The 21,070-nt window shown below is 40.3% G+C and overlaps 1 protein-coding gene and 1 pseudogene across 3 annotated transcripts in view; one reads left to right on the top strand and one right to left on the bottom strand.

The window, feature by feature from the left end:
* The first annotated feature begins 1,417 nt into the window (after positions 1 to 1,417).
* CHD2 (chromodomain helicase DNA binding protein 2) overlaps positions 1,418 to 21,070 on the top strand; it is a 109,696-nt gene continuing 90,043 nt past the window's right edge. For 2 of the 3 annotated variants that reach the window (XM_070358737.1, XM_070358736.1), the window contains exons 1-3: positions 8,056 to 8,076; positions 15,709 to 15,806; positions 20,232 to 20,463. In XM_070358737.1, coding sequence (XP_070214838.1) covers positions 8,071 to 8,076; positions 15,709 to 15,806; positions 20,232 to 20,463 — 336 coding nt within the window. In that variant the 5' untranslated portion in view covers positions 8,056 to 8,070. Of the gene's footprint in view, positions 1,914 to 2,255; positions 2,389 to 8,055; positions 8,077 to 15,708; positions 15,807 to 20,231; positions 20,464 to 21,070 lie in introns of those variants that run through there. The other variant, XM_005891569.3, reaches the window with a different exon arrangement.
* Positions 19,453 to 20,036, bottom strand: LOC102270269 (adenosine 5'-monophosphoramidase HINT1 pseudogene; annotated as a pseudogene).

The following is a 21,070-nucleotide window of genomic DNA, read 5'->3' as shown; positions in this document are numbered from 1 at the left end:
TATATTTTCCCATTATATAGAGAACAAATGATATTTCAGCTTTTGTTTTTTGTTTTGGTGAGAAAATGTTAATCACGCCATATTTGTAATTAATGGCAAATACCAGGATACACAAGTCAGTGATCAATGGAGATGTATTCATTCTCATTGGCTGATTTGAGTTGGTTGGTTGGTTTATATAGATCAAAAGTGGAATTTTGGATTTTGATTTTTGGTACAAAATTGTCTTTTGTAGAAAGTATGGAATTGAGACTGGGTTTTGTTTATGGATTTTACATTTACCTGGGTGCAGATTATTGCTTTCGTTGAGTATAAATCTAAAGTTGGCTTCTCAGTGAGGCAAGGGTGGTATTCTGGCAGATAACGTTGAGTAAGGAAAGTTGATTGCTTTTGGATGTGTGAATGTTTTCTTGGGGTGCTTGTTGAGAAAGTTGAATAATTTGGTTTTGGCATTAGTGATTTTGTTTACGTAGATGTCATGGTTTTGATATGTAGGAGATATGTGACATTACTTTGGTAACTTTTCCATCAGATATGACATTGTTACTAGTTTACCATTGTTGAAATTGGTATATACTTAGAATTTGATTTGGAGTACAAGGGGATGGTTGAAATACATGTGTTGGTTTTGGAGGTGGAGTTTCTTGGGTTTGTTTTTTCATTGGTAGTTCCATGCTCTTGAATTTAATACCATTGTTCTGCGTGAATCAGTATGGTATGAGAATTTTGGGGGTATGGTTTTGGCAAGGTTGTATAATGGGTTAAAGAATCTTGTGAAAATACAAAGAAAAGTTGAGATTTTTGAATAAAAACTAGTTGCATTAATTTTTGCCCTAATGCAACTGAACACTAGGGAGGCGCTCTTGTGCCCCTTCCTTTCAGTTGGGATGGAAAATTCCCCCTTAAACTTAATCCTTAGATAATTTTTAGGCTTCATAAGGAAGGCAAAACTTGAATTTTAATTTATGAAACTGAGGTTTTGCTTTTATTTAGAAACCATTTTACCATGGTGGGGGTAGTTTTTAAAAAGATTAGTACTTAAGCTGAGCTTTATATTCTCCCAAGAATTATCCCTTTTTCAAAATGGCTTGATAAAACACCACTTCCTGTCCAGAGAGGAAGTTATTTTAGCTCAAGGACTGAAATATTTAGCAGATCTTTAGACAAAAGGAACAAATTACATTTCTCTCTGGCTTAAAAAGGGTGTTTGAGCCAGAGGGGGTTAAGAAACCCTCCCCCCTCCGCCTGATGGGGTGGTCTGGAGGGGCAGGGAGGGGTGGGGGTAGGGGTCCTTAGGCTCCCTGGGATGGAGGATCTTTTTTTTTTTTTTGGTGGAGATGAAGGGGTGGGTCTATGGTACATCACCTGAGTTGTGGGGTAAATGTAGAGAGTGTCAATCAAAGGCAGAGCTCAGAGCTGGGAAGGAGGCTCTAGATGGCGGCTGTGCCTTAGAGAGAGCGCGCTCAGCTCCCTGCCTTCGCCTCACTTTACGCAACTTTCCCTAACTTTCGGGCAGCCTCAGGGGGCCCCCGCAGCCCCCTGCCTCTCCTAGTGACTTACTGGGGTCGATTCGAACCTTTTTTAGGGAGAAAAGCAGCTTTTGGGAGCTTTCTTTTCGTGCCTTGTTGGAAAGAAGCAGCCGTACTGAGAGCCCAGGTCGTTGTTTTTTCCAGCTTAGAAGCCATGGCGCACCTCCATTTTTGTGCGCTCTCCTAATGAGGTTTTTTTTCTTCCGGACCCGTTTCAGGATTAATTGTTGCTTTATTTTTTTGAACAGTTAACATATTTGAGGATTATATTATTTATTTTTTGCTTTTTAGCGGAGAATTTTGTTTTTATTTTTAATTATTTGGGATCTGATATTTTTCTACTACTAGATAGGACTCTTGCTTTGGACCTACTACATGGATCAGGTAAGTTCACGATCATTAGTGGTAATTTAAAAGATTTACATGTTTAAGTTTGCTCTATTTTCTGTAAATATGTGAAATTCCTGGATGACGCAATAAGATACAGAGATTGTTATTTGTATCCAGTGTGTTACTTTGAGAAACTTTCCTTATTGATAGTGATGATTCCCTCTGTTCGGTTTATCATGTTTTTTTTTTTTTTAAGGAAAAAATAGAAATATTTTGTTTTTTGGTGTTTACCGCCGTTGTGTTATAACAATATCGTTACATAGTCAGGACTTTGTTCCTGATAATAAAAGCCATCGATAGAAGCTGGGACCTTACCTTTCTTTCAACTTTTGACAGTAAATACCTGGGCACAGGACTTCAAAGCAAACACAGATTCCCCCTCCCCCTTAATATTTAAGACTTAAAAGATGATGAGAAATAAGGACAAAAGCCAAGAGGAGGACAGTTCGCTACACAGCAATGCATCGAGGTATGAGCTATCAACTTTCTTCCTTTTTTCTTTTTTTTGGGGAAACCTCAGCTTACATTGTTTACCTTGACAGACAAGCATAGCTGTCTGTTTTATTTTAAGAATTTTACTAATTTGAGTTCGTTTTTTAAAGCGTGACCTTGAGATTGCTAATATGCCACACCCTAATTTTTTGGTAGCAATTTATGAAAGTTAAGTTGTGACTTAAGGCCTCTTACAGCAGTCAAAAGGTAAGGTACCTTTATTCAAGGGGGCCTTTCCTGCAAACCACAGGTTTTTTGACAGTAAATTTCAGTTTTTAGGTTTTCATGCTGTGGGAAAATGACCTTGTCGGTTTAGCCATTGCTGCATTGCACCATTTTACATACAAGGCAAATTTTTTCTTTGAAGAATCTAGGATACCCAAACTAGTAACTGAAGGCCATAGAGGAGCCTTGTGGTAGTAAATTATAGTAAATAGACATTTGAGAAAGTTATATGAATGAAAAAATGTACATTTTAAAATGAAATGGCAAAAAGGACCCTTTGACTGATGCCTCTCAGTTTATATTTTTATTTGACTCTGTTTCTTTTGATACTGTTGACATTTTAGGAAATTTTGATAAGATTTAATCAAAACCTTTACTCTTGATGGTTACAGTTCCTGCATTTATAAAATCAAACCTGTGATCACAGAAATCTTGGAATATGATTAATATGCTTCTGTTTTGTGTGTGTTACTGTGATTCTAATTGTTTATTTTATATTTAAAATACTTTAAGGTTTGCATTTGTATGCTTATATTTAGACAATTTTCTCTGGTTGGTAGATGTAGTATTTTATCCTTGCATTTTAGTTGTAGCTGCTTTAAATTTATTGATTTATTTCGACAGAGTCGTCTGGAATGCTTTATCTTCTGAAGCTTACAAATGTTACTGTTTGTTCAAATCATGATTTGTTTCACATTTGTTGGAGTTCACCATATTAGTGACTAAGTAATAAAGCCTCTAAGATATCTTGTTGTATGAAAATCCTCTAAGATGTTTTGTTGTATAATCTGTATATTAATTTTCTAAAGTATGTATGAATACATTTCTTGATGTGTATTCTATGAACTGTCACATTACAGATTTTAAATTAATGCATTTAACAAGAACTTGATTGGTTTATATGAATTTTTTCCCTCCCCAGTTTGCTTTTACTTTTACAATTTTTTATAAACAATATATATTACTAGGTTAGTGATATGAAAGTTTTGAACATGGTTTATTTCTAATGTTGAATTCTTATTTGTGTTATAAGACTTAAAATATTTTCACCCTTGCTTTGAAAAATACCTTTCCAAATTCTTTTGCAAATTGAATTGTCACATAGTTTGGATTACTGTCTTTGAAATTGAATTACCCGTGTAATTATCTAGGCAAGATTTAGGACAGAAAACTCGTGATTCTAAACTGATTTTTCTGAAAAGTGATGGTGACTTGAAGAAATAGGAATCCCCAGAAATCTTTGACAAATTATTAAAGATTCAATACCTAAAATTGGTACTCCCTTGAGTGTATGATTTGCATATTTCACATGGGTTCTGGCTTTCTCATGCAAGGTTTGTGGTTAACGTCATTGACCAGACTCTGCTTTCTAATTTAAAAAAATTAAATGGTTTTGTTATTCTTTCATTAATTTACTCTGACCTGGAGAACGACATGCAAGTTTCCATGCATTTGTGTTCTGGTTATGGGGTTGCAGCTTAACTAGGAGCATGCACTGTACTTTTGAATGTTTTGTCAAGTATATTTTGGTTCATACACCTGATGAGTGTCAAATATTTGAGACACCTTGAAAAGAAGATGGAGTTTTAAATTACTGTTCCCCCTAAATTGCATACTGATACATGTACATAATTATGACATCACTTCCTTTAAAAATTGTAAAGCTAAGAGAATGTTAGTGATGTTTTATTGTAGTAAATTGTTATTTTTAAATGAGCTAAAACTGTGACTTACCACAGCTAGTACTTGGTTCCTTAATGCTTCAGAATTTCTCCATAAGGACCTAGTTTCAATGGCACAAAGTCTAGTGTTTGGGGAATATTAGAAAAATCACTTTTGCAGCCTGAGCCATCAGAGGAAGGGAGGAGTTTGCAGGTCAAGTAAACTTTTTGGTCTGTGAAATTACTTTAGGACCTGGGAGAATTGAATGTGATCTGTTATTTTCCTGTTTTGGGAAATAATGGCAATACTTAATAGTCATTATGTAAGTTTGTTACTCTTTTGAAGTTAATGCTTAAGTATAATGTTAACACTTTGTGTGTCATGGTTTTTGAAGGTTAAAAGTTCACTTTCAAAAATGTTTTGATTTGGTATCTAAGTTTTAAGTATTTGAAACAAAGTTTTAGGGATGGACAGAGAAATGAGGATCACACACTTACCTAAGACAATTCGCAGTGGGGGTGACTTCAGTAATAAAATAATGGGAAGGGAAGGGAAGGAAAGGGCAAGTGAGTGGGAGTGTGCACACAAAGAGCTCTGTGTTCTAGGACGCTGCGTTTTGATTTTATCATAAAAGTTTATTAAAATTTATCTCCAAACCCTCTGCCTTTGAACCAGATTTATTTTGATAAGCTGAGCTGCGGGCAAAATCTGCTTTTTAAATCAGCCTTTTAGTTGTCGCTCTTAAAAGGCTGGTGATGGTTAGAAATTGGCATAATGCAGTTGCTTGTGAACTGGAACAGGGAGTTTTTTAAGTGGCAGCCATTTTATGATGCTGATAATAATTATGAGTCGGGATTTTTTTGAGAAGACTGAAAATAAAGCAAATTTAAACCTGAATTACCAAAACATCTGCCCCTCTCCTCCCTTTTCGTTCTTTGGTACTGAAATAAAGGGCAGCTTGGTAGTTAGCGCAGGCAGCAGTTCTGAGTCCCTGGCATCTTGGTGCAGGTCCAGCTCAGTCACAAAATGGCTGTTCCTTTGTGCCGCAGCGCTGACAGACATACTGCATTGCACTGTGTACTCGCCAAACAGCAGGAAGTTGCCGTGCGGAGTTCAAAGGCCGGCCGGCGCCGTCGCCGACTGCTGATTGGCTGTGCGCGCGCCTGGCAACAGCGGGTCAACAGCGGCGGCCTTCGGGCAGGCTCCGCCCCGTGACGTCACGTCCCTCTCCACAGGGAGGGGTGTACGCAATGACGTTAGGTTGCGTGCGCAGCCTGGTTCGTTCTTTTTCGCGGAACCAGCCGCCAGCTGTGGGGCACGGGGGGTGGGGAGGGGCAGGGACGCTGGCTGGGACTTTCCGGTGGGCGGCCTCTCCCGGCGACGTCCTCCGCCCTGTCCGTGGCTGTCTCCACCCTGCGGCGTGTGTTCTTTGCCCAACCCTAGGAATGGTTTTCCTGATTTAGAAGCGGCTTCAGCTTTTGGAGAAAGTGAAGGACCTGCGTGTTGTTTTTACAATTTTCGTTTTCCTTTCTCATATCCTAGAGGGTTTTTTTTTTCTCTCTCTCTTTTTTATTTTTGTGTGTGTGTTTCCTGTGGAGATTAGTGAGTTTGTAACCATTAACCAAAAGCGTTTCACTGTTAGGAGATATTTTTAATTGAAAGTTCGTTAATGGTGTTACAGCTGTTTTAACACATGGCTCATAAACAAAGGGAAGATTATTTGAACTTGTCCCCGTGCATTTTCACTTGGTACCAAATATTTTCTCAATTGACATTTGATGGAGAAAAACTCAGGTCAGTATGTGCAAAGTGATTTATTTTTAAGGGATAATTAGGTAGAAAATAGCAAGAGATTTTCACCTTCTTAGTAACTATTAGTCTACTAATGTTAGGTTAACAAACGAATACATCAGTAGCCATTCATTACTATAAACAAATGTTAGGAGACAAGTCTTTTAAGTGTTAGAGCACTTGCTAAAGAATAGTGACTCCCGAAGCATGTGCAATAGTGGAATTCCTTGGTAAAATCTTAGGAAACTTTACCCGTTCTGGAAATTTTAATTCAGTCCTGGCAAACTTGTTAAAATATTACAATGATGCTCATAGTCTGCCTTTTTAGCAACCCTTGCAAGGATTTCTGGTTAAAAAAATAATCATAGCTTACCAACCATGACTTTATAATTTGGTCATAAGTAATGAATTTAAGCACAGAGGAAAAACAGTATTGGTCTGTACTCAATACTGTAATCATACCCCGGTGAAGAGTCTTTTCCCCAAGCTTTTGGGGGTGTTTTAACAGTAAATGGAATATCAGATTGTTGGCAATAGTTAAGATTTTTTTTTTTATAGAGTAAAATATACTTCCAAAGAGATGTGAAACTCCTGAGTGCAGGTAGAAATGTTTATCTGGGCATATCATGAATTTTTTTCTGAATCAAGTTTGTAGAGTAAAATTCACTACATTATTAATTGGTTTTGTAGATTCGCATAGTCTTTGTTCTTTAGGAGGAATTGTTGAAACTTTTAGGTGAAATTGGGTTTTCAGTTTGTTTTATAAACTTGTTCATCAAATATTCTGTAAATGATATTTCAGTTATATGCTCAAATATATATGATGAAAATTTTAACAGCCTTAGGGACAAGTACTTAGAATTTGAAGATCATTAACATATTAGCAACTTAAGGTGAATATAAAACAAGTAGAAAGGTTTGTTCTTCCTATATTTTGTGATTGAGTTCTGGTTACATTAAAATTTTATTTGCTAAATGCCCTAAATTAAAAGAGAATTAAGTAACACTGCAGTTGTGTTCTAGAATGTAAACTGCTCTGTAGTAGATGTCATAGATACTACTGTGTGAATTAAAATGACTATTATGATACATCTTTAGTCTCTGTGAACTATTTGCATGCTACTTGGAACCAGTTAATTTATTGAAGGGAAGTATTAGGTCTCTTCATTGAGCTTTCTATGGATTTTCCTCCTGTGTGCAAAATGTCATGAAATGGCAAGAAAAGTGCTGGTTAATCTTTTTTCTTTCTTTTAGATTCTTGACTTGAAAACCTGCAGTTTCCATTTGATATTTGGCTTTTTGGAGTGTAACATCTTTAGTAAAGGTTAAGCAATTGCAGGAAGGTGGGCCAACTATTTCATGAGGTACTTTAGTTATAAAAATTTTTAGCAAGTTATTTTTTGAGAGGTGAATCTGGAAGTTCGGTTGCATTTTACTCGACAGTATGTGAAACTCACAGATTTTATAATTGGTTGGCTTCCTTCCTTCCATATGGAGTTAAACCCCTGACAATTGTGAGATCTACCTCCTAAAACCACTTATTTCTAGACTCCTGTCCTTTCACACAAAATGTAGCATAGCCAGCTTGTTCCTGACATAAATATTAAGTGACTGCTCTGTGTGACATCTGGTAATTTTATTCTGGATCAGAGCATCAATTTTTTAAGGGTTTTTTTTTTTTTTGGGAAAGCCTTAAAACTTGGTTGGATTTCTTGAAGAGATATTTCCTTTAGGGAAGAAACAGTGTTTTGTTTTGTTTTTAATCACTCGAGAGTAATTTTGTATACAATTAAAAACAACTGTGTTGCCTTACTTATGCTGCTATTTGTTACTATAGCTGACTACTTCCCTCCTGCATTTCAGCGTGACTGCACATTGAATTCGAATTCATACCTCACCAAAACTGCCTGTTACTACGTCTTTGGAACTTGAGTGTTATTAGTATAAAGCCGAAACAACAAAAGTTGACACAGTTCAGTAAATGCCAGTGAGTGTCATATGTTTATTATCAGTGATTTAGCAGTGTTGGAGTACATATTTCATATTTGTTTTATAAGTGGAGGTTTATACGTTTTAACTACCTTCATTTAACTCCCTGTCCCCTCAGACTCCTTACTCCCCTCCCCCTGAACCATTCCCAAGCCCTGCCTCTGGTTCTCAAATCTCATCTCTATGTCTATCATTTACTTTATTTTTGAAATATAATTGACGTACAGCATTATGTTAAGATGCTTGGCTAACGTCACCTTTTTTGTTACTTTAGTGATAACTTTGGAGAGACCTCACAGTTTGGGGGGGGGGTCTCCTCTTTATGAGGAGAATGTTGCAGAAAAGTGATGAGGCATCACTGTGATGATAGTTGTGATTTTATACCCATGTCAGTTCTGATGGGTCATTTTGTGATTTGTGGCGTCTTTAGCAGTTCCTTCTCCGCCTGCCCTGGCGAGAGCGGGTGCAGTGATGAGCGCTAGTGCAGCATTGAGGCTTCCCTGCTGGCTCCGTGGTAAAGAGCCCGCCTGCCATGCAGGAGACACAGAGACGCAGGTTCCATCCCTAGGTGGGGAGGATCCCCTGGAGGAGGGAATGGCAGCCCGCTCCAGTATTCTTGCCTGGAGAATCCCCTGGACGGAGGAGCCTGGTGGGCTAGAGTCCACGGGGTTACAAAGAATCGGACACGGCAGAGCACACAGGCATGGTGCAGCCTTTACTTTAGTACAGACGACTTCTCTCAGTTTAGGCCAGTGAAGTACATTGTTGGAATTTTCTGATTTTTGAAGTGTGGATATGGGACCTCCCTGGCGGTCCAGTGGTTAAGACTCAATTCCGCTGCTGGGGATGTGAGTTCAGTTTCTGGTCAGGGAACTAAGATCCCCCGTGCCTTGCAGTGCAGCCAAAAAAAAAAAAGTGTGGATAATGTCAGTCTTCATTGGGTTACAAAGATTAAATTATGTAATGCTGATAAAGTGCTTAGCAGAGACACTGTTAGGTTGAAAGTACTCAATAACTGCAAGCCACTAGTAACACTTTATTCCTCATGTTTCATCTTTCTTTTTCAATACTTTATAAGTTCCTCTTTAAGAGCCAGGTCGCCCCTGAGGCTGGTGGCCAGGCCTCCCACAGGAGTCAGTTGAGGCCAGTTAGGTTAAGATGATTTTAGAAGGCAAGATCTCTTTTAGTTCGTTGAAACCTTGGGTGTATTTTGTAGTTAATCCTAGGATTTTTTTTGCTTGCTTTTTCCTGAGAACCCCAGCCTTCTGAAGGGAGCGTGTGAGTCTCTCTGGGCTAGACCAGCTTGTGTTGAGTCATAGTCTTCTCGCAGTCACTCTGAGTAGAGGCCTTGTCTCCTCCTCCCTGAGCTGGTGTTCACTGCCCCGGTCTACCCTCTGTCTCGTCTCCATCTCAGGCTGTGCCAGCGGGAATGATTCATACCAAGGTGCAGTGCTGTTTGGATATAAATGTAACTGCTATAATATTTCAACAAATGTCAGATTGGCTGTAGGTTGCTTTTACTAGTCAGTCTTCCCCGTAGTGGCACTTAATTTCATTTAACATAACGTGCAGTGTCCAATTTATTCTGTTAGACCTGTAGTCTCATGATTTGTGTTTCCCTTTCCCCTCCTTCCTTCATTTCCTTCACTTTTGGTTTATGAGTTCGTTGAGTTCTGTCTTTTTTTTGTTTGTTTGTTTCTACATCAGACCTTGGAGAGCTTCTAAAAATACCAATGTCCAGCCCAGCCCTTGTGATTCAGTTTTAAAAGCTCTCCACCTGTTTCAGATTTGCCTGTGTTTCCATACATTGACGTGATTCCCCATGTGTTTCAAATCTTCCCATGGCGCACTTGTTACATTCTTTCTAACCCTTCCTCCATTACCTGTCCTGGTTTCTCAGTTGCCTTTTTAGGGCAACTGGCAGTTGGTCTGGAAGCAGTGGGGGATGGGGTGCTAGTAAGGAGGTGGTGTAGGGAAAGAGGGAAAGTTTGCATTTGAACGGCGTGCCAGATCCTGCTGTAGCATACCTTTAAACTGTTCATAGTGTTGGGGTTTTTTTTTTTTTTCCCTTGGCCCCAATTGCTTTAAACTCTTGCTCTGTCTCTTCCTTACTGTGATTATCTTCTTAAACCCTCTTGTTCAGTTGCTCAGTCGTGTCCTATTCCTTGCGACCCCATGGACTGCAGCACGATAGGCTTCCCGGAGCTTGCCATCCAGCCATCTCATCCTCTGTCGTCCCCTTCTCCTGCTGTCAGTCTTCCTCAGCATCAGGGTCTTTTCCAGTGAGTTGGCTCTTTGTATCACGTGGCCAAAGTGTTGGAGCTTCAGCATCAGTCCTTCCAATGAATATTCAGGGTTGATTTCCTTTAGGATTGACTAGTTAGATCTCTTTGCAATCCTAGGGACTCTCGAGACCCTTTTAGAGACCTCTAAAAGTTTGGATTGCATAATTGACTTTGAATGCAGTTACATTCCCTTCAGAATTCCTTCCCTCCCCCAGCTGAGGAAAGGTAGCTCAGGGCTGGAGCAGCTGCCCAGGGTCGTCCTGTGAAGCAGTGATTCACGGTCATATTTGTCACCCATTGGTGGGTTGTGAATTGTAACCAGCATTAAGAACGGAATAAGAAAATAGGATATAAAATAAACCTCAAGGTATTGCATATATAGGAGTGATTGCTCAGTCCAGCCATGGCTGGTAATCTTTCATATTGGATTTTTATCTTGAAGGAAAATAACATATGTGGTGAACATTTTATAAGAAAATACCAGAGTCGATTTACATTTTATGGAGCGCTCACTGTGTCAGGCACTGTTTTAAGGAGTTTCGAATGTAGATTTTATTTAGCGCGAAGGTTAGTGTAGCAGGATTGCTAGTGACCTCCTTCCGCTAGCTTTCCCAGGTCTACCGTCCCCAGAGCTTGCCTTTGAACTTCTGTGGGTGGTCCTGCATCCTGCTGAGCTTTTTTATACTAAACATGTCACCCCAATCCTTCAGTTGGGTTGTATACCTAGCTAGAGCGTTTGTCGTTACTTCTCAGATTCGTTTTTGCTGGCTCTGCTTACAGTGTTACACTTAGGTTAAATATCAAACCAGTAGCTCTGATTGTTGAGAGATGTTTCACTGAAACCTGTGTTGATTTATTCTGGAGAAGTTCAGTAATTGCCAATGGCAGTGGCTGCTGTGAGCCTGCCGCTTGTTCTGAGTCCTGGGTATGTGTTCCTCTGAGCCGTCTGTCCTCACGTTGTATCTGTGAGGCAGGTACGACCGTTACTTCTCTGTTGTAGATGAGAAAACTGAGGCACAAGGGCGAGCAAAGGGTAGCCTTGGCTTCAGGCACTGGCAGTTTGGCCCCAGGATGAATTATTACAGATGGGTAAGCGGAAAGTACATAGGTGATTGAAAACGTAGAATAATTCTGTGTTCTGTTTACCTTAAACTTACTAAGAAACCAAAAGATGAAAATCACCTTCTGATGACTGATGGTGTGACTGATGAAGAGACACATTGCTTTTCAAAAGGCCATAAGGCCATACTTTTACAAGAAACGATTCAAGTTAAATTGTTCCGGGAAGTGATTGCCCTGGGGGTAGTGGTGGGTGGGGGGAGGGAGCCCTGCTCTGGAACCTTGCCCTTGCCTGGTTTGACCTTCTCCAGCCACGAGTGCTGCAGCCCATGGGGTCGCAGAGAGTCGGACACGGCTGAGCGACTTCAGTGTCATGCATTGAGAAGGAAATGGCAACCCACTCCAGTATCCTTGCCTGGAGAATCTCAGGGACAGAGGAGCCTGGTGGGCTGCCGTCTATGGGGTCGCAAAGAGTCGGACACGACTGAAGCGACTTAGCAGCAGCCACACGTGCACTTTGAATTTGGCCAGTTGGTAGACGCTGAGCTGCTCATTTTTCTCTTTTGCTGTTGGTAAGCTTAATTTCCCACTGTAGGCTTTGCATCAGAATCACTTGTGAATTCAAAACACGAAGGCCCATACCTGATTGGATTTTGGGAGGGGAGGGAGGGAAAAGGAGACGGGAGGGGAGAGGAGGGCGTGGAAGGGAGGGGAGGGTGGGGAGGGGAGGAGAGGGATGGAAGGGAGGGGGCAGATAATCAGAATTATGCTCCAGGTGTGGCCTTGTAAAAGCCAGGGCTGGAACAGCTATTCTATGTGTGCACTAGAGAAGTAGTTCCTGATGGTGGGTGTCAAAAGTCCACTCCAGTTATTCGACCTTCCCATGGAGGTCGAATGTGGCTGGTAAGTTATCCTTTAGAAAGGGAAGTGGGTGATGGGTCAAATTCTTGTAGTGCTCCTTTACTCTTGCCTGATTAAAAGGTCTGTTCCTTCTGAATTTAGCTTTATATAGGCATTTAAGTCCCCAAATCTACTTGCTAAGAATCACCTGAGTTGCTTGTTAAACATTCCAGGCTTGCCTGGAAGTTGTAACTCAGTCGTTGAGGGATGTATGTGTGTTCAGTCACTTCAGTCTTGTCTGACTCTTTGTGACGCTATGGACTTGCCTGCCAGGCTCCTCTGTCCATGGGATTCTCCAGGCAAGAATACTGGAGTGGGTTGCCATGCCTTCCTCCAGGGGATCTTCCCAACGCAGGGATCGAATCCGTGTCTCTCTTGTGTTCTGCATTGGCAGGCAGGTTCTTTACCACTAGCACCATCTGGGATGGTGCCCAGGAATCTGTGTTGACAACAGGCTCCCTTGATTTCTGCACTCAGGCAGGTTTGGGAAATAGGGGCTAATGGGACAGGATTTGGGGTCTGTTCTGTTTCTTTTTAGCTATTGAATTGCAGACAGGACACTCTGAGCTTGTTTCTTTGATAGAAGTTAGAATTAAATAATGATTTAATAAACTAGTTTTGAAATAAAGGACACCACCTCCCCGCACCCCTGCAAAACTTTGGCAGCGTCTGGAGGTGTTGTTGGTTGGGGTTGGTCGCAGTTGGCATCTAGCGGGTAGCAGCCAGGGACCCTGCTAAACATCCTACCATACACGAGCTTGTCTTTCTGCTCCACCCTCTCCCCAACGGGGTTGTCTGGCCCAGAACAGTGATGGCGAGTGTGAGAAATTGGTCTAAAACAGTACAGTTTTTGCCTCGAAAACTGTTGGCTGTTCTTAAAGTTGGGAGCCCTCACCTTTTCTGTGGACTGGTTCAGGGGCCTCACTTCCTGTGACAGTGTGGGCATAAGTTCCACATTTACTACTGAGGTTAGCAGCCAGGACGTTTAAATCTCTTTTGAACTCTGGAGTTACTGTCTTATAAAAGTCTAAGACACAATTGCCTGAACGTTTATTAATAAGGAAAGAAAAGACTCAAAGGGCTGAAAGAAACTGGTTAAACAAGTTCATCCAGCCTCAGGGTTTAAATAGGGGTAAATACATCAGTTGATACGGTGGATTATGCCTTTGTTGTTCAGTCACTAAGTCATGTCTGACTCTGTGACCCCATGGACTATATAGCCTGCCAGGCTCCTCTGTCCATGGCATTTCCCAGGCAAGAATGCTGGAGTGGGTTGTCATTTCCTTCTCCCAGGGATCTTGCTGACCCAGGGAATGAATCCTTGTCTCCGGAGTTGGCAGGCGGGTTCTTTCACTGAGCCACCAGAGAAACCCATGGTGGTTTATAGGGCTAGTTTTACTTGTAACTGCCTTTCATTGCATGAAGGGTTGGTTTTCCATGTACCTGGGTAGAAAGCTTGCCTTTTGTAGTCCTTAGGGCATTATCAGATCCGGATTGGGATAGGTGTTGGTGAAATGGGTATTTAATTTGTGCCTTACCCAGGCTTCTTGTTGTAATCCACTTTTTTCCCCTAGTGATTTGTTTGCCCGGATTCCGTTTGTTTTACGCTTTTTAAACCATTGAGGGCCACTCCCATGTTTCCTGGTCATCGGGCAGCAGAAGCAGCATGATAGAGATGCAGGCGCCCTCTGCCTGACCCCAGCTGAGGATTCCAGGCAGATCCCTCCCCCGCCCCCGCCTCTGCCCCGGGCTACTTCTTGGGAGCAAGAGGTGGTTACTGATAGGACTTAACGTTTTATCTTCTGAAACTGTACACAGCATTTTGGTGTGCATTTTGTCTCATATGGGTTATTGGGTTGGCTGAAAAGTTCATTCGGCTTTTTCCAAACCTGAATATACTTTTCAGCCAACCCAATACCTTTTTCTGAAAAGAGAATCCTTCGTGTTCCCAGTGTTAAATTCCCAAAGTATTGCTGAATCTGAGGATGATCTGCGTCAGAATACTGATTAGTTTTGCAATGTTAGAAACAGCTCTTTTTGAAAAGTTAAGTTCAGAAAAGTTCAAAGAATGAAATTAAAGTTTAAACAAGATAGGTACAGTTAAAATCCTATCTACCCCTTTCCCCTTGTCACTCTCGTGAACTTGGCATATGAAAAACTTTGCATTTTAAAAATTATGATTCATGCAATATATTTTGTGTTAAAAAATATAGCCTTGAAATTGTCATATTTTTTTTGAAATTGTCATATTTTTATGGATGACACATCCCTAGTCTTAACTGCTGTAGTTAATTGCATAGTATGATTGAGTGACTGAACGGATGACTTTCATATTTTATCTTTGCATTTTCGTGTATGAACATGTAAGTTAATTCCTTTTCTAAAATCTTGTGAGCAGATCTCTGAATATTTTTATACTTTTTCACCTCTTGCACACATATGATTTATTTAGGTTATATACCCACTGATCAAATCACATGACTCATACGTGTATTTTTTATCTCAACTGGATAACACAAAATATGTTTCCAAAGCTTCTGCTGATTACTTCTCCAGTAATCATATATGAGTACTATTTTCCCTACTTTCTCATCATCCTTTAACGTTACCAGACTTTTTAATTTCTGCAGAGCAGATGACTGTAAATTTAATGTGTTGTAATTACACTTCCCAAGTTACTAGTGAGGCCTGATTACCTTTTTTTTTTTTTTAATGTTTATTGGCTTCTGCTGTTTGGTTTTTTGTAATTGCATGTTCATTTCCTTTGCCCAGTTTTTTACTGGAATTTTCTTTGCTACGTAATTCTTCCTGCGTTGTATGTGTAAATGCTTTGTTGTGTGTACATTGAAATTTCTGTCTCTTGTCTTTGAACCTGACTTAAAATGTAGCTTATTCTTCAGAATCATGGGACTTGAACCAGAGGTGGAGGAGGTCTTAAAGATAGGATTCAACTTGTTAGAGGAACTATATGTAGTGTTTTTTATTACGAATAAGAAACTTGTAACTTAATGATCCCTGCCTTTCTATCCTCTTATGACACAAAGGAGTGATTGAGAAGGACTTGTCCTGCACCGCCCTTGAAATGGTTCTGGCCTTGATCTCTTGCTGGGTGGTTTAATAATCTCTTTAACTGATTATGACAGGGACAGAAATACCACTTAGAGGTTAATACTGTGGATTTCATAATTGAGACTGGGGATGGGGTTGACATAGACTCATTCTTGGGCGAGAACTCTTCTGTAAAATGAGGGTGCGGATTAGAGGAGAATGTTAACATGTGACGCAGAAGTGCTCTGTAAATTGCTAGTTATTTTATTATTGATAGTACATAGTCTGGAAGTAAGCTTTATGGAATTCCAGTGTAGATTGCTTTGTGTTTTTACTAGATTTTCCTTTCACCACCACCAACCAGAAAAACAAGCTCTGCCAAGCAACTCGGCCATTTTGTAAGTTTAGGAAAAACAACCCAGCAAGTGCTGAAATGGTAAGTTCGTGGGCAGAGACGCGCAGGCTTGCCCTTCAGTCAAGTGCTGCTGTGCTGCCCTCGTGTGGTCATTGCTAAAGTGGTGATTGAAAAGGGAACAGCTTGCTTTCACAGTCGAGTTGTAAAGACACACTGAATCTCTGTGTTTTTGCCAGCTTGAAAGGGATTTTCAAGAGTTATCAAATCTTTTTTAGCAGTGAATGACAGGAAGTGTTAAGCTTTTTTAAATAAGTATTTTTCTATTGGAGTCCAACAGTTCCCAGTTTTGACTTCAGTCCCCTGTATGTATTTATGCATTGTGTTTCCATTGTTGTGGTTATTCAATCAAAAATTACAGAACTTGTCTGCAACTTAGGTTTTGTGTAATTTATAGGTAAACTTATTTTTCATGAGAATTCTGTATGTATGGTGGATAATCATTCTCAAGTTCCATTTTTCATTGCCTTATAGCTAGCTATTAATGCCATTGGAAATCTGGTAATTTTATGACTTTAATTTAGGTGAAAGCTTAGTTAAAAGACTACTTATCCTCTAACTTGATTTGTCCTTTTTTCTAGTCTTGTGGACTTTACATATCTCCTACTCTAAGCATCTCAGCCTACAGTTTAATATTGATAGTATTTTGTATTATCATTAGGCATTAACAGTGAATCTTCATAATATTTCAGGAAATTTCATGTCCTTGGAATTAATAATTAGGTCATCGGTATCTTAAATGTGGAGATATTTATAGTTTTTTCCTAAATATTCTTTTTCTAATTTTATATTTAGGAACTTGTCCTCCTAGAAGTAGTATGCAAATTAATTGTTATATCTTTATTAAGGCTTATTTTAACCCCCCCAAATATTATTTTAGGTCGCTTAAATCTGACTTGTTTCAGAAATGATTTAAAAAAAAAAAAACCCTTGGTCTTACTCTCATTCATATCTTAAGTTCATTTTGTGTAGGATTGGGGATTTTTACACCCCTTGCCTTGAATTTGACTCTCGGTTGAATTTATTATGAACAATTTGAAAGACTAAAAAGATTGATACATAGCGAACGGCTATGAACTCAACCACTCAGCCTCAGTCCTAAAACCTGTCCATATCATTTTCTGATTACATCTGCCTCTCTTTACCCCCAGAAGTAAATACAGTTGAAAATTCATGTTTTGTCTTGGGTTTGACTTTCAGAGTTAACTGTTTTTGAGGGCTTCCTGTGTAGCTCAACTGGTAAGGAATCTGCCTGCAATACAGGAGACCCCAGTTTGATTCCTGGGTCAGGAAGTGCCCCTGGAGAAGGCATAGGCTACCGACTCCAGTATTCTTGGGTGTCCCTGGTGGCTCAGCTGGTAAAGAATCCGCCTGCAATTCGGTAGACCTGGTTTCAGTCCCTGGGTTGGGAAGAACCCCTGGAGGAGGGCATGGCAACTCCTGGAGAATACATCTGCCTCCCTTAACCCCCATAAGTAAATACGGTTGTAAATTTGATGTTTTCTCTTGGATTTGACTTTTAGAGTTACTATTTTTATTTTTAAATTGCACAAGTAAGTAATTCATGAAATTCTCAAGGTACTTCAAATAACCCACCCCATAGAGTAAACCAGTGTTAGCAGTTTGGTGATTAAAATGATTTTATGCACGTAGCTATGTTTTACCTGAAAGGTGTTGTATGCCTGCTCACATTTCCAGAGGTCACTTTCCTATACAAACACAAATATAGAGCTGCACATGAGGCATATATACAAAAACAGTTTTGTTAAAGTGCACAGTTTTAAAATCTAAATATTTTGGTCAGGAATACAGAGATATGGAAGTATATCAATGATATTTGTAGCTTATTCATTAAGAGAACAGTTTAAAAATTATGTAAATGTCCCTTTAATAAGGGAGCAGTTTAAATATGTATTCATCCTGTGAAGCCATTCAAAGAGAAGGAGGTATTCATGGACACAGGTGTACCCTGATGTGGGAACTGGTATCAAATTGTCTCTATCATGCATGTTGGCAGTGACTAATGGCATGGGTTGCAAGAGGGCGCAGGCCTGAGATGATCTGTGGTGGAGACCCACACCAGGAGGGCCAGAGCCTGCACTTTCTAACTGGTCACTTCCTCGTGTTCCTTCTCACTTGCTGAGCACCTTCTGAGTGGTCACAGGTGGAGAAGAAGTGAGTTGAGATGGTTAGTCACCTGGACTAGTTAACTTGACTGTGCCAAGGACCCAGGAGTCAGTAAGTGCAGTGGGGCCTTGAAGGTACTGAGTCACCATTACAGGGTTCAGGTTGATCGGCTGAGTCTCTAGGACTTTGAACTCCTGTGGTGAAATAAAACATGAGCTTTTTAGAGCCACACTTCAGGTGGAATTTCTGCCTCACTCCCCCCAGCACTCTCACCCTCCGCACGAGGGTGGTAAAAGTGTTGTGCTGGTGGATATATAAGTTAAACAGACATGTAAGGTACTCGGCATCTATTACATGATCAGACAAATGATAAGTCGCTTTCCCCTTCTGCTCCCTTTCCCAAGGTAGACACTCGCCCACTCCCTGTGTTCTTATTGCTTCCTCGTGTCAACTGAAGTCCCTCTGACTGTATTTTGCTTGCTGTGGGTCACACGGGATATTTGGGTCAATGCCCCATCCCTGTGTACTGTCCTGTTCATTCTCTGGACACATCTGTCAAATGGTAGCACTTCATTTCTGGTTTGGAAGAGAGTGGTGGTAGATAAACAGCCTCGCTCTTGTTAAAACACCCTTTCTGATTTTCCTGCCGCGTGTCTCTGTCTTCTGGTCACTACACCTGAGGTCCTTTGTGTTGGCACTGCTTTAGATTCTGGGTTGCTGCCTGCTTCCTCCTCTGCTCTGCCTCTCCTAAATGAATAGAGGGTTTCTAAGCAGAAGAGCTGGGGGAGCTCTCCACCTTTTTTTTTTCCTGTAGAGTCCATCACATTTAGGTCTCTTCTCTCTAGTGTCCTCATTCCTGCCACCATGCCCCTGGCTCTGTTTTTAACATTGAAGAACATGCCTTCTGTTTTATTTTTTGGTGTGACTTCTGCTGTCGTTTACCTGTTGTGCTTTCCTGAGGGGGGCTTGGAATGATGAAGTTGGGGTTGTGTGGGAGTCCAGTGGCAGTCTTTATTGGACTAGACTCTTTGTTTATTCTTTTCTTTTAAGTCTACCAGGTCTGGGACTCACCTGCAGGAAATTTCAGGGCAGGAGATCTGGTTTGGGGTTACTGTGTATATGTTTTTAATTTGCGCCTGTTCTTGAGAGCCATTGATTGGATAGTTGGAACGATTGCATTTTTACTGTTTGAGTGACTCTGCCTTGGTTTTGTTTTGTTCTGTGTTGTTTGCTTTTTTGTTTGTTCCTTTTGTTTTGATTTTGTCTTTGTCTTAAGGAGGGAGGGGCTGAATAATGAACAAATAAGACTTAGTGGATTCAGACAGATGTACCTGGTTTTAAACACTACCTGCGTCATCAAGAATTATTCAACTACTTTTATTTTATTTTCAGGCTATGCAGCAATATCTTTTATTATGTATGGGTTTTTAAAATTATTTTTGCAATATCTCCATACACAGGCCAAAAAAAAAATTGTTTAGCATATTGGAACTTGCAAACCTGATCACTGCATAGAGAAGGCAAAATTATCCCTATAGCACACTTAACCAGGAGGCCAGTTCATCTGCCGACCTCCAAGAACATGGAGAAGAACCTGATAGACAGACTGGCCCCCATCTGAACCTTCATTCACCACCATTTTGATAGCCCTTCTTCACGCCCAGATCAGCAGCACATTTCTTGGCGACAATCATCAAATGCCCAAGAAGACTTGCATCATCATCATCTGCTGCAGAAATCTGGGATGTATGTTTCTTGGGTATCACCAGAAAATGTGTTGGTGCTTGAGGGGAAATGTCATGGAAAGCAAGACACTGGGCATCCTCATAAATGATTTTGGCTGGGATTTCCTTGCGATTGATCTTCTTGAAGATGGTGTCGCCGCCAGGCCAGGCGACCTGAGCCTTGGCGATCTCATCTGCCATCTCTGCCTCCCTCCCGTGCGGCCGGCTGGGGAGAAGGTTAGGAGGAGGGAGGTTAACTACTTTTAAGCTTCAGTTTTTCTTCATGTGAGTGAAGGACAAAATAATATCCCCCGTTTTATTTTATTTTTTCAAAGAGCTAATCTATATAAATTATGTGGCGTATGGCATCATGTAAGTAAATCAGGAAATGGTAGCTGTCAGGTGTCAGGGATGTTGAGAATGGCACTAGTGACATTATTTGCAAATAATATAAAAGTATGTTTGAAAATTTTGATCTCGTATTACCAAATTACTATCTGCTGTCATATTAATGCTAGGATTTTTCTTTTAAAACCGATTTATGTGGCAGTTCTTAAATTTTTTTTTAAATTTTTTTTTTTTTTTTTTTTTAATTAAGTCATTCAGCATCTGAAGAAGCTTCGGGTTCAGACTCAGGCAGCCAGTCGGAGAGTGAGCAGGGCAGCGATCCAGGAAGTGGCCATGGCAGTGAGTCAAATAGTAGTTCTGAATCTTCGGAGAGTCAGTCGGAATCTGAGAGTGAATCGGCAGGTTCCAAGTCCCAGCCAGTTCTTCCAGAAGCCAAAGAGAAACCAGCCTCTAAGAAGGAACGGATAGCTGATGTGAAGAAGGTATCGGCCTTGCTTACAGTACAAGTGTGCCGCGAGCCTGGACCAGAGCGCAGGCCCCTGCGTTCCTGTGGGAAGCTCCTTAGTGTGTCTTGATAATGAAAATTCATCTGCAGCTGTCTTTTCTAATAATACACTGTCTCTGGATCTAAATGGGGACTGCTCTCTGCTCTACTAGTTAAGACACAGGGCTATGAGGAAAATATTAATAATTACATGAACCATCATATAGGGCAGAGAGACATTTTGTTGTTTTGATTTTTAGCATTTAAAAAAGATGGTTTCATATATATATATATATTTTTTTTAGCACAATAGTAATACAAGAGAAAATCATTGATAGATGACTGTGAAATGCAGTTGTAGTTTGATGGATGATTCCAGTCCAAGAATAAGGGATGTTTTATTTTATTGAAGAATAGAAGGAGAAGTACTCCTCACAGAAAAGAAATTATCTTTACCTAGGCAATGTAGATATTCTTCGCCTAACAGAAGAATTTTCCAGCAGAGAATGCAAAAAGGTGAATATTGAGTTGCGTAGAATTTTCTCACTGATGTCCAAACTTTTGGATGCATTCCTTTTGGGGAAAAATAATGACTTGGTCTAGGT

The sequence above is a fragment of the Bos mutus genome, chromosome 21 (assembly GCF_027580195.1).
Source record: "Bos mutus isolate GX-2022 chromosome 21, NWIPB_WYAK_1.1, whole genome shotgun sequence".
NCBI classification, from domain to species: Eukaryota; Metazoa; Chordata; class Mammalia; order Artiodactyla; family Bovidae; genus Bos; species Bos mutus.
This window is presented reverse-complemented; position numbering and strand designations above follow the sequence as displayed.